The 12127-nt window shown below is 46.8% G+C and overlaps 1 protein-coding gene across 8 annotated transcripts in view; it reads left to right on the forward strand.

The window, feature by feature from the left end:
• Positions 1 to 8108: 8108 nt before the first annotated feature.
• MARK1 (microtubule affinity regulating kinase 1) overlaps positions 8109 to 12127 on the forward strand; it is a 61217-nt gene continuing 57198 nt past the window's right edge. For all 8 annotated transcript variants that reach the window (XM_072856974.1, XM_072856979.1, XM_072856975.1 and 5 more), the window contains exon 1: positions 8109 to 8287. In XM_072856974.1, the coding sequence (XP_072713075.1) occupies positions 8237 to 8287 (51 nt within the window). In that variant the 5' untranslated portion in view covers positions 8109 to 8236. The remainder of the gene's footprint in view (positions 8288 to 12127) is intronic.

The raw sequence follows: 12127 nt of genomic DNA on the forward strand, positions 1-12127 counted from the left end.
CTGAGAGTTCTGTTTCTAGTAAGAGCTCAATAAAAACTGACCAGAAGGCCTTAAGGTTTGATCCGGTGGATTTTCAGTGTACTGCAGGGCAAATACTGGCAATGCAGGAACAGTGCCAAAAGTTGGGCTTAAGACACAAATCTAACCTGAAAAATTTGTATACCTTTTTTGCAACTGAAATAAACTTTGGTATTCACAAAGCCGGACTTGCAACCCTTACTGGAAAATGTTTTGGTACTCCAGTGAGATCTTCTGTCCCATACTTCATTGCAACCATAACAGATCTCGGTAAAAAAAAGGAACTATTATCTTAAGTAAACCATTAGCTTGCTAAACCTATTCTCAGATATTTTAGTTAGCTTTTTAGTGCTCCTAAAAGGTGCTGGACTTTACAGTATTTTAAATACATGTCCTTAATTCATTTCACATCACTATCACCAACACTGCTTAGCTGAGTTTTGAATAGGTTATCCCAGAATAAAGACTGGCATTTTCTTCCACCCCTGTAAGCATTGGCATCATCACAGAGCATTTTCACTGGCTCTAAACTAAGTTGATGAGTTACAGAGGGGAACAACTTTTCCTCTAGCAGCAGAAGCATACCAGGTGTCAGGTAGGAATGACTGGCCATGGTTAACCCCTGACAGATGTGAACAGTGGCCGAGATATCAGAAGCAGCATATCACCTAACAACATGAAATACAAACGTAATCCATAGCCTTTATTAAATATAGCGTTGCATTTCATCCCACTGCAGATACGTCATTGTTGTGCTGTGGGCAAAGATGAAAATAGCATGCCTGATATGCATTTATATAATACATAATAATGCTTAGCATACATATAGCACCCTTCATTCTCAAAACACTTAAAATCATTTAAACCTCAAAAAAAGCTGTGAGGTAGATCAGTGTGTTGCTTCTATTTTTTTTTAATCATTATTTTTCCACTAAAACTTTTGCGTAAGTGCATAGCATCAATGAACAATAGATCTATGGCCAAATTCTGATCAAATTACTTTGGTGAAAATACTAATTATCTTTGAAGCCAATGGAAAACTTCCAGCAATATAACCAAAATCAGAATCTGGATCCTATTCCTACATGCCATAAAGCTGAGCTGTTATTGGATAGCTTGGTACGTCTAAAAATAAAACCTTTAGTTTATTTTTAGCTCATTCTGGAAATCGGGTTGACATTGTTTCTTACTTCTCTGGCTAACTTAAAAAGTAAAATCTGACAACGTGCTTCTTTTCTCGTTTGTTGTGTTCTCCTATCTGCTTCCAAGCACCCTCCCTTCACAGTCTGGGAAAGCAAGACGATGGTACTGGTGGCAGACTACTGCCCCGTACGGTCAGTTATCCCATCTCGGGGTGACCAGGTAACTCAGAGGAAGGTCCTCTTCCCTCCCCCTGTGCCCGACTTCGGGGTGTTGTTTGTGTGCAGTCATTTAGTCAATGCAAAATGAACCTATCATTCACATCTGGTCCTTTCACACCCTCTTAGGACTCTTTAAAGGAGACCTCCAGAATCCGTCCTCTTTTAAATCCGTCACTGAAGCTATTGCAGCCAAGGTTATTGCCAGCTCCGGCTCAGCAGCTGTTGCAGGAGGTCCAGATGGCCTTTCTTTGCTCCTGATAACCTCGGAGAAGGTGGGGCGGATTCAGCTTAGTCTTCAGTCTGCTGTAAGACATGGTCAGTACGACTCATGGCAGTAAGCGGTTGTTTGCCATTTTGTTCCACATACAAATTCTGGGAGGGATAAAGTTTACTTTCTCTTGTGGGAGTAACGCGTTCATTTGAACAGGCCATTGTGGTTTAACTGTTGAAAAGTCCAGGAATGCCTGTGTCAGATCTTCCCTTCCAACATTTTATTCTATCCTGTCATTTTGTCAATTATCTTTAAGGCTATTCTGCCAGTTCAGTGCAGTCAGCAGAAAACAAAACAGGGAGACTGCTTTTTTTTTTTGGTGAGGGGGTGCTGGCAGGGAGATAAAAAAAAGTACCCAACATCCCAAGCCACTTTAAGCCTCTAAAGTGGTAGAATGACTCAGTGAAAAATGAAACCCAGTCCACTCAACAAGGTATCTTAATCAAATAAGATATTATAAAAATATGAAATAAAAGCTGCCCTAAATAAGTAAAAACATATTCACTCACACAGACACACACACATGCTTAAATCTTGCAGTCAGGAGTTTAGCTCAAATCTTTCTTCCCTTGGTCACCTTACAACGGGGGAGAGGAAAGATTACTGGAACTGACCCCGCACTCACTGAGGATTACGTAGGGTCTTTGCAACAGTTAGAGACTTCCCTGTTACAGAACCATTTATTGGATTAACTCATATCAAAACCTGAAATTATTCCTGGATCGAAAGCTGTTCTAGTTTGGACCGGAACATGCAATGCTGCTGCAGGATAGCTTTGCACCTTTCTGCATCAACAAGCTCTTGTTGCTTGTTGAATTGTAGAATACGTCTTTGGAAAAATTAGATCCTGCCAGGGATAGCAGCTCCATTTAGCACAGAGTTTCTGTTTCCACAGAAACCACACCACTGAAGTCTGCAGAGGGCAGATGTAGAGTGAGAACATCTGTGACCACTTAGGTTAATTGCCTTTCTCAACTCTTCCCCCACTTCTGGTCTCTGACGGCCCTCTGAAGATCAATGGCAGATCACCAGGCATCTTGTTGCAGGCTTTCTGCCATCCTGCCCCATCTCCTGGGGTTATCTAAAGCTGGTTTTAAATGTGTACCCAGAGGGTCCCAAAGGGCTACTTACAGAGAGTCTGCTGTCTCCTTTGTCCCTGGCTTCCTCTCTGCTCCTCAGATCTACAGCTGTAGCAACAGCTAGGGAAGCCTCCCAGCTTCGCAGGTCTAATGCAGTGGTGCATTATGTCTTGCGTGATAGACTCAGATACAGCTGTGATAGGGATCGTGTAAGTACCTGCTTTAAATAGTTATTTTAATCTTTACCTTGCTTTGATAACAAATAAATATTTTCAGATAAAAGGGATACCAAGGTACTGCATTATGTTACAGATATTTCAAACATGCTACGCTATCTAAATATACATTTTCATTGTTATTACTTTCTGATAGATAGTCTTTTCTAAGAATGTTAATAGTGCCAAAAACCTTAATATCAAAAAATATATTGACAGTGCTGATGCGTGAAAATGATTCAAGCCTTACCTCCTCTGCCAATATACTTAATCTAAACTCAAGCTACGAAAAGGAAAGAAAGAAAATGAGACTTTCAAAAAGCAAGTTTAAAACCACTATTGAAAGCCACAACAGTCAAAAAAAGACTGCAGCAAATGAAAACAAGGGTTGAAATTCATGCAGTTGCCATTGCCCCAGGTTTCATTGTGGTTCTACCTCAGTGCTACAGCGGCTTGCTAGTTTCCTTTTTGAAACTCTCCAGATGTGGGAAGAACTTGGCTGTGGCTGTAGAGGCTGGGGGCGTCAAAAGAAAGATGAGATATCAAAGCTGAAGGAAACAATTGAAACTAGTTATTTTTGGCGATGATTATTAAGAGCCAGTACAGGGAGCTTTAGCAATGTAGGACCAATTTATAACGCCCTTCTGTTTTTTCAGGCCATCAGAGGCATGCCCAGGGACAGAGCGAATGTTCTTACTAGCTTCTTCAGACCATTGGCAACCCACATAGTTTAGAGGTGCTGCCAGGGCTCACTCCTGAAAGGTGCAGCTGCTCTTTAGGTGGTCTTCCTTCTGTGAAATAGATTTGCTGATACCATTTTAGAGGCCTTCGGGATGTGCAAGAAAGTTCTGTAACTACAAAGTTGTATTATGATTTTATTACACTCCTCCCAGAGATCCAGGCTGAGTGACAAATGCTGCTTTTATTTACTGCTTTCATATGAAGTTCTTATACGGACATACTTATGGCAGTTCCTCATAATGGCATCAATACTATAAAAGTCTTCAGTTACCCAGAAAATGTGAAGACACAAACTTAACTACATTTAAGGACAAATTTCAGTACAATTGATCTTGAGACAAATTCTGGCCTGTTAAATGTGTGTAAACCCTTGTTTGCATATATAAGAGTATTCACAAGAGGTATGTGTTCCTATTAAACTGAAAAATTGCTCATTTGTTTGGAGGCTTAAAGTATTGGGGGAAAATTATACTTTAGCTTTTCACCAAGACTGTGCTCCCCAATGGTTCTTAGGGCAAAATCAGAATCTTGACTAACTAATAATATATTTACAAAGTCTACATATATTCAGAGTACACATAATTTTGTCCTGTGTCTCCCATGAAAGTAAATAATCCATGGAGCCCTGTATCTGTAGTTTATAATGACCTCAGAAGTCCTTAATGCTATTGCAGTCTTATGACATACAGCTAGAGGTATATTATTCCTTACATGTTTGCCTGGTCTTTCATTTTGTTTTTCACAATATAGTAGATATTCTGGTGATGGCAATAAAGACCAAGATTTTGCTCTATTTTGCTTGCATCTTAGTGGTCACCTGTTCCTGCATTATGTCTGAACCTCTCACCCTTTTGCTGTTGAGAACTAAATTTGAAAATTGTGGGGAAATGTTTTGTTCGGGTTAGTGTCTGAAATTGCTACTTCAGTTGTGGGTGGGATTCAGTTACTGTTGAAGTGGTGGAACATCCACCCTTCCAGTGCTAAAGTTCAAGTCAGTCACTAAATGAACCGCAGACCATCCGAGGTGGGTCCGGAGGGAGCGCTGGAGCTGGGACACTGGCCTTGTACCAGGGCGGAGGGACTGGGGTTTCTGTGCTCGCCTGGCCACACTGCTCCCATCCAGCACATCCCTGCAAACAAAAACAAAAGCGGGCCTTAGCACCAACCAGCTGGCTTCATGAAGGAAGAGGCACATGGGCTTGGCTTCTACAAGGCACAAAGCAACAAGTCTGTTCTGCCTGTGTGCCGGGAAGCTGCAGCTGACTCACTGCTGAAGCTCCCCTTGGGGAGGGACAAGTGCTTACAAAGCTGACTGACACCTTAGTTTCCTCATTAAACAAAGTTGTCTAGTCATAAATAAACATGTCATTTCTGGCAAAAATGCAGAGAATGAGTGCATTTCAGAATAATAATGGTGTAAGAGCTTAAGTCTTGCGCTCTGCATCCTCTCTCTTTGCCTGAATGACCAGCCAGGAACAAAACAACCGGGTACTCGCCCAGGCTCGAGCAGGGGACTGTGCAGGTTTCTCGGAGCTGGGGGTAAAAGATCACAACCACTACCCAGAGCTTTCCAGTGACACAAGTCTGTCCTTTTCACTTCTGATGTGAGGAGCCAAGGCTTCCTCCAGCCCCTCAAAACATGGATACCAAGCAAAACGCTCCTGCTGGCTCCTGCCTTCCCAAAATGACAGCCTTCCCCTTGCTGCCTGCTGTTTGCACCCCTCCGCAGCCACAGAGGCTGTGCTGCTGCCACCATCTGAGCCCTGCTTGTGCTCTGTGACTCATGCTGGGCACCAAGCAGGACTTAATGCTGCTTGAAGCAGCAATAACTTTCTGCATATGTTAGTGCAGGTCTCAGACAGTTTGGAGCATCCTTCTTCCAGGCCATTTTTGCACTCGGCCCATTGCCCATCTTCTGGTTTGTCTCTTTGGAGAGTGGCTGGGGGATGACAGGACCATCTCTGTGGTCACCTTCTCCTCCGCGTAGCTCCTCAGTCGTTGTCCCTGCATTTTCTCACTCGGGGCGGATGAGAGGCCTGTAGTAATAACCAAACAAAATTAAACCGAGCTATTAAGTGAAAGAGTGACCTTATTAACGTGAAAGAAGATGATAACAGTAACAACCATGGCCAAAACAACCGCAAAGCAGATGTTCAGATAATGAGAATTATTACATTATTACACTTTTAATTTCTGATGAACCAACATTTTCCTATGAATTACTGACCAAAACATATTCAAATTCTAAGGCAGGAAGTCTTTCTAAGCTTTTCCTTAGTCAGTGGTGCCATTTAGAAGACATCTGAGTTTACACTCCTTTCTTCTCCAACCACAAGCGCGTACACAAATCCATACCACGACGGGCTTGCATCAGTGGGAGTTTTGACCAAGTAAGGGTTGCAGAGTCAGGCCCCACGCAGGGCCCTAGACACAGCCTTGTTCTTATTTGGGATAAAAGTGAATGCATTTTGATGAGCTAAGCAACCAAACTGGGTTAATATCCAGTTTGTCAACAAACTTGTTTTGGCATGCTGGCTAGACCATGGCTGTTTACCCCGAGTAAACCCAATCTTGGATTATTTTGTTCCCTGAAAAATGAAGGACCCTGAAATTTCCCTTGCAGGCGGTAGGACCAGCTATGGGAGGAGAGAGCTAGGAGCTCACAGAGGTCATTGCAAGGATTTGGGAGGCTTTGGGCTGAGGACTAGCTGGGAACCTCTGTCATTCCAGACAGGCAAATCATGCACGCTCAGGGCAACATGATGCTGAATGTGCACAGAGCGAGTCCAGTCACACTCCTCGTACAGTGTGGGGATGTTCTGTGCCTGTGCCTGCATCAGCTACAGAGGAAGAGCTGTTTTCCCAAACATCTGGAAAACCCCACTGTCGGCTGACCAGTGCTGAGGAGCTGGGGGCACCTCTTGAATCACACCAGAACTAACACAGCCAGAACTAAATATACTCTATTTAGTGTGTTTACCTATAAATATAGGCACATATATACATGTTACCTATAAATATAGGTAATAAATAACAATCCATGCCCTTTCACAAGCACGTAAGTGCTTCCTGGAGATAGACATAACAACCCCTCAAGTGCCTTCCGAAGTATTTTTCATAAGGAAAGTCTTTCAGAACGAGGATTGTGTTTACAGCATTTATGAACATGTTTACAGCCTCAGCTACAAAAATCTGTCAAAATATTGCAATGGAAATTCAGGCATATTGTTTTTCTTTTGGTTTTGGTGCAGGGGAGGTTATTTTTTTTATTTTTACAGATTATTTTTAGAATTTGGTGAAGGGTTTGGCTGGTTTTATAGCAAGAGCTGCTGTCATGTAAACACTAATAAACTTCTCAAAGACAAAAATGTGTGTATGGTTCTAATTTTAAGTCCATGAGGTCATCAGTTAAGTGTTCGAGGACTGTGTGCCGGTCGGACACGAGCAGATAGATGTGTCGCACTGAGTCTTGTTGATCTGATTGCAGCTTCAAGTGGGTAAAGGAGGCTGGCTGGCTCAGGCGCACAAATAAACGGCTTGATTTACACAGATGCTGACACAGGGTTTTACGAGCCTCCAGAAAGTCTGTGCCTTGTGGACTCCGAGCTGTGCAGGCGGCGGGCAGGGCTGCCCCACCGCCCCTGCCAAGGCCGACTCCTGGCAATGGGCGAGTCGCTGTGGCAACCCACTTGCCGGGCTGCAGCGAGGCCCAGCACCCCCGTGGGCCCCGTCCCTCACGCAGGGGGCTGGGGGCTCCCCAGGCGACTGACTCCCCAAGCCTCGCTGCCCTCCTGCCGGCGCCCCCCGCATCCCGACAGGCTGAGGGAAGCGCCCGGCCCCGCCAGCCGGCCCTCACCCAGGGGGACCGGGACGGCCCCTCCCCTCAGCCTCCCTCACGAAGCAGCACACCTGCCCCCGGGCCCGGCGCTCTCTCCCGGCCAGCCCTCGCCCCGGCAGGGCCCGGCGCCACCCGTCACGGGTGCCGCGGCGGGAGGGACGGTGGCGCCGGCGGTGGCCGGCCGGCCGGCCGCCCGCCCGCGTTTGCCGCGCCCGCCCGCACCGCCCGGCACTTCCTGCGGCGCGGGGCGGCGGAGCCTGGCCGGCGGGGCCGGGGCCGGGCCCAGCGCGGCGGGGCGGGGGCGGGGAGGAGGAGGAGGAGGGGAGGAGAGAGACGGGGAAGGGAGCGCGGGGCAGCGGCAGCGGGAGGAGGAGTCGGTGCCGCTGCCGGATGCTGCGAGGAGGCGCCGCGGCCCCCCTGCGCTGCCGGCCGCTCACCTGAGCGGGCAGGAGGGAGGAGGAGGAGCCGGTGGCCGAGCTGCGCGGAGCCCGGCGGCGGCGAGGCGGGCGGGAGCACGGCGGGCGGAGGGTCGGCCGGGCGGGCGAGGCCATGGCGCCGGGCGCTTAGCGGGGTCGGCAGCGCGGCAGGAGGCCCGCGTCCCGCCGTGTGCGCCCGGCTGCCGGCGGGGGCAGCCGGCGGCCTCCGCCGCGGCCTAGGAGAGCGGGCGGCCTTCCCCTCAGCGCGCCGGGTGCGGCGCCGCCGCGGCCCACAAGATGTCCACTCGGACGCCGCTGCCCACCGTCAACGAGCGGGACACGGAGAACGTGAGTGCTGCGCCGGGCCTCCCTCCCTCCGCCTCGCCCCTTCCCCCGCCGCCGCTCCCTCCGCAGCCGCCTCTCCCCGGCACCTGGCGGCGGCCCGGCCTGTCCTGCCGCCCAGGCCAGCTGCCCGAGGGGTGGGCGGGCCTCGGCCATCCCCTCGCCCGGCGGGCCGGGCGCTCCTCAGCGCCGGGCCGGCACCGCCGCCTGCCCGCGCCTCAGGCTCCTCCATGCGGCGCTGCCGGGGCGGGTCCGGCGCGCTGGGCTCCACGTCGCCCCAGCCCGCCCGCGGCCCCGAGCCTCCCGCAGGGTCGGCGGGCGGCTGCCGCCCGCACGGCGGCCGGACAGCCCCTTCCACGCGTTGTTGGGCCGGGCCGGGCTGCCCTTATATGTACTTGGCTGGAGCCGGTGGCTGTAGGCGCGCACAGGCAGTTGGCTTCGGTCCCCCGCCGGGGAGAGGCCTCTAGCCCCCGCGGGCTGCAGGCCGGGCTGCCGTGCCTTCGCGCGTCCCCCACGCCGGGCACCCCTGTCCCTGGGCCGGGGCACCCACTCGTGGTCTTTCTAACTCCCTGCCACTCGTCCCCGTCTCGCCTTCTGGGGTTCAGCTGTACTTGCTCTTTGTTTGGTTTGCACCTCGAAGGTGGTCCCCGGCGTTGCTGTTGCTGTATTCCTTCCTCTGTTTTGCTTTGTGTTGCGTCTGAGAGAGGCTGTCGTCGTGTCCTTGGTACCTCCCGAGTTGATTGTTTGTATCTTCCTTTGTGCTCTGTTTAAACATCTTTGCGCTCTTCCTCTGCTCCGCCCAGACTTGATGGAGTAGAAGCATAGGGTTGTTCTCCATTGTGGTGGTCTTCCCGCAGAAAATAACCGGTCTTGGTTACTGTAGACAGTGTATCTGAGAAATCCTAAAATCCTGGACCGTGTCTGGTCCTGTCCATCAGTGGTGATTATTTAAATAGGAGGTAGTATGGGAGGTGTGAAATTTTTTGTCTCAGGTGAGGGGACCAATATTAAAAGAGCTATGTTTGGAATGTGTGCTAGATATCGTTAGTTGCCTTTGGGAAGGTGGCAGAAGGCACAGGAGGGGAAAAAGGAGTCATATGAAATTTAACGCATGCAATTGCTCCCAACTTCTAGTTGGGTACAAAGTGATCAGTAAGAAATGAAGGAAGATGGCCTGGTGGGCTGAAATGGGTTGAAGAAGATGCTTGTTTGTATTGCATCAATCCATAGAAGTTCTGGCCGACAGTAGGAGCTCATAATGTTTGTTGCTGTACAAGCCAAAACAGTAGTGTCTGCTGAATAGGTTACTGAATTATGTGAAATGAAAAGTGAATATGAGAAGAGGATTTGGAAGACAAAGGTAACAGAAATGAGATAATATAGTTAAAGAAGTGAAACTCTAGCTTGGTGTCTTCATTATAATGAGCTTTTAGTATCATTTGCTCAGTGGAAGTTTAATTGACATAGCAATAGTAGCATGGTTACTAGTTAAAGCAAGTAGATGCATTTGGTCTGTCCTTACTCTTCACGGACTGATGAGTCCTGTATTAGTGTCAGAACGAAAGCAAGTCCTTGAGATGAAAACAAAAGTTTAGATTTAATTAAATGACAAAGTCCAGGTTTGAGTTATACATATTACTTATGAGTCTCCATTTCAAATGTATATAGGAATGTAGATGAGAGATGACAGGAAGAGATAAGAAATATTTATGCATATATCTAGTAATATAGTACATAAGAGTGGCAAAGTACGTTTACACAAGGCAAATGGAAATATTCTCAATTTATACAGAATGAAGACTTCAATTAAAGTGTTAGTAGTTCATTTAGAAAATATTATGCTACTTTTGAATGCTCTATTTTGACATCTAGAGATAGGTAAGGATTATTTTTTTATTATTATTATTTCAGAGAGTGCATTGGGTATCTAAAAGAAACAGGTTTGTACAGGATATCAAAATACTCAAAATTGCACATTTGTTCCTGAAAATCTTGGTGTAAGTCTGTAACCTAATACTAATGAATATAATCCTCCAGTTAGATAAACAGTAAAGAGCCGTGCATTAGTAAGTTCCCAAATCTGCACAAAGTAATTCTAGTGCTGTCATTAGTATGGTGCCTGCTGGGTTTTGGAGCAGAGATCTCAAGGAGGTTGTCGCTTCTGCCCACGGAGGAGCCTCGGGAAGCCCTCTCTGGTACCTGTGGTCTTCCTTACGTAAGACCTTTTGCTAAAGGGGCCAATGTGGAATGGAGGAGGAGGTGGTCCATTGCTGACTTCCCGAAAGCAGCATTCCTTGATTTAAAACAGACTCTGTCAGGGTGAGGTGAGACTCTAAATTTACTTTTAATGTGCTTCCTCCTGCTAGTAAACACTAATGGACTGGGGAAGTGTTTATGCTGATGGGTCTTGATGCAGAAAGTTCAGCTAGTAAGCTCTGGGTAACTGAGGTGGTAAGAAGTTGCAACTAAAGGGAGAAGCTGTTGGAAAGAGTGAGGAGTTAGAGTGGCGTAAGCATGAGTGGTTTTGGCCTGGTAAATAAATCCATCTTTGTAGTGCATATTTCCGATTCCCGAGTACCTATATCAGCGAAGCTCTCCCAAGTTCTGCAGCTAATGGTGATCTTCAGGAGAGCGCTCTTTTCTTCCGTCTCATATGCGTGGCCATCTCGGCAATGTTGCTCCATTGTGTGACTCTCAAGGGACAGACTGTAGCTCTGTATCCCGGAGAGAGCTGATTGATGGTTCTGAGTACAAACCTATGTACGCGTCCAGCTGTGCTCTGCACGTGGTGTGAGGTCGTTGCATGAAATCATGGGGAACTACCCTACCACTGCCACCCCCTGTCTCTTGGCAGCTGCTTTCACTGCTCTTTGAAATAGGAAATAAATAAAATTTCAGCGTATGCTTTTCTCAGTGAGCATGCAAGCATGTGTTCTGTCATTTGAAAAAAAATACTGTAATAACTAGATATAGCACCTATCATAAGAATATACATGCCTTGAGGAATTATGGGAGTTCCTGGTGGGATGGGTGAAAAACATGCATATTTCCATAATTCTTTGTGTCTTTTATCCTATAGCGCCCTTTGAAAATAGTCTGGAAGGGATAAGATCATGCAGCAGATTACTTGATAAGGTCTTATCAGAAAGCTAGATTGAAAGGTACAAGGACTGCCGACAATGGACAGACGACAGGTGGAGGGAAATAGTGGTTGTGAAACAGTCAGTATGTCTGTAACTGATAGGGATTATAGAAATTCACACCTTTTTTTTTCTTTTCCTTTTTGCTATTCTTTACATCTCCCAATGCTATGTTTAACTTTTCTAGCATATGTCCGTAAATATTGTTCATTGGAAATGTTATTTCTCTTTCATGAAAGCTACGTTTCAGGAACCAGGATATGATTGTCAAACACTTATTCCTATTGAACGGTTTATTGTGAAACTTGGGAAAATTAATGGGTGGAGGCAGTACAGTAAAGATGATTTTAATGCATATTACCAGATTTATTTTTTTCAAGTGAGGGGTAAGAGTAGTATTGAAAATAATAATTTTCCTGTGTTTTGATTTTGTACATGTAACTATTTACAGCTTCCTCTTGATACATTTTACGTAGGCTGTGGTAGGTAATGTTTCAGTGCATTCAAACACTTGCAGTTGGGTTAGTTTGGGTGAACTGAGCTTCTCATCTCTGCAGAGGCTGGAGGAGGAGAGGGAGAGGAATCAAAAGCTTTGAGCTAGAGTAGCTCTTTTGTTTTCATTGAGTTGGTATTAATTTAAGAAAGAGGTGCTTTTATGTTTTTCCCTTCATATTGTGTTGTATTGTATTATGTCATTAAATCGAGG

This window comes from Ciconia boyciana, chromosome 3 (assembly GCF_034638445.1).
Source record: "Ciconia boyciana chromosome 3, ASM3463844v1, whole genome shotgun sequence".
Taxonomy (NCBI): Eukaryota; Metazoa; Chordata; class Aves; order Ciconiiformes; family Ciconiidae; genus Ciconia; species Ciconia boyciana.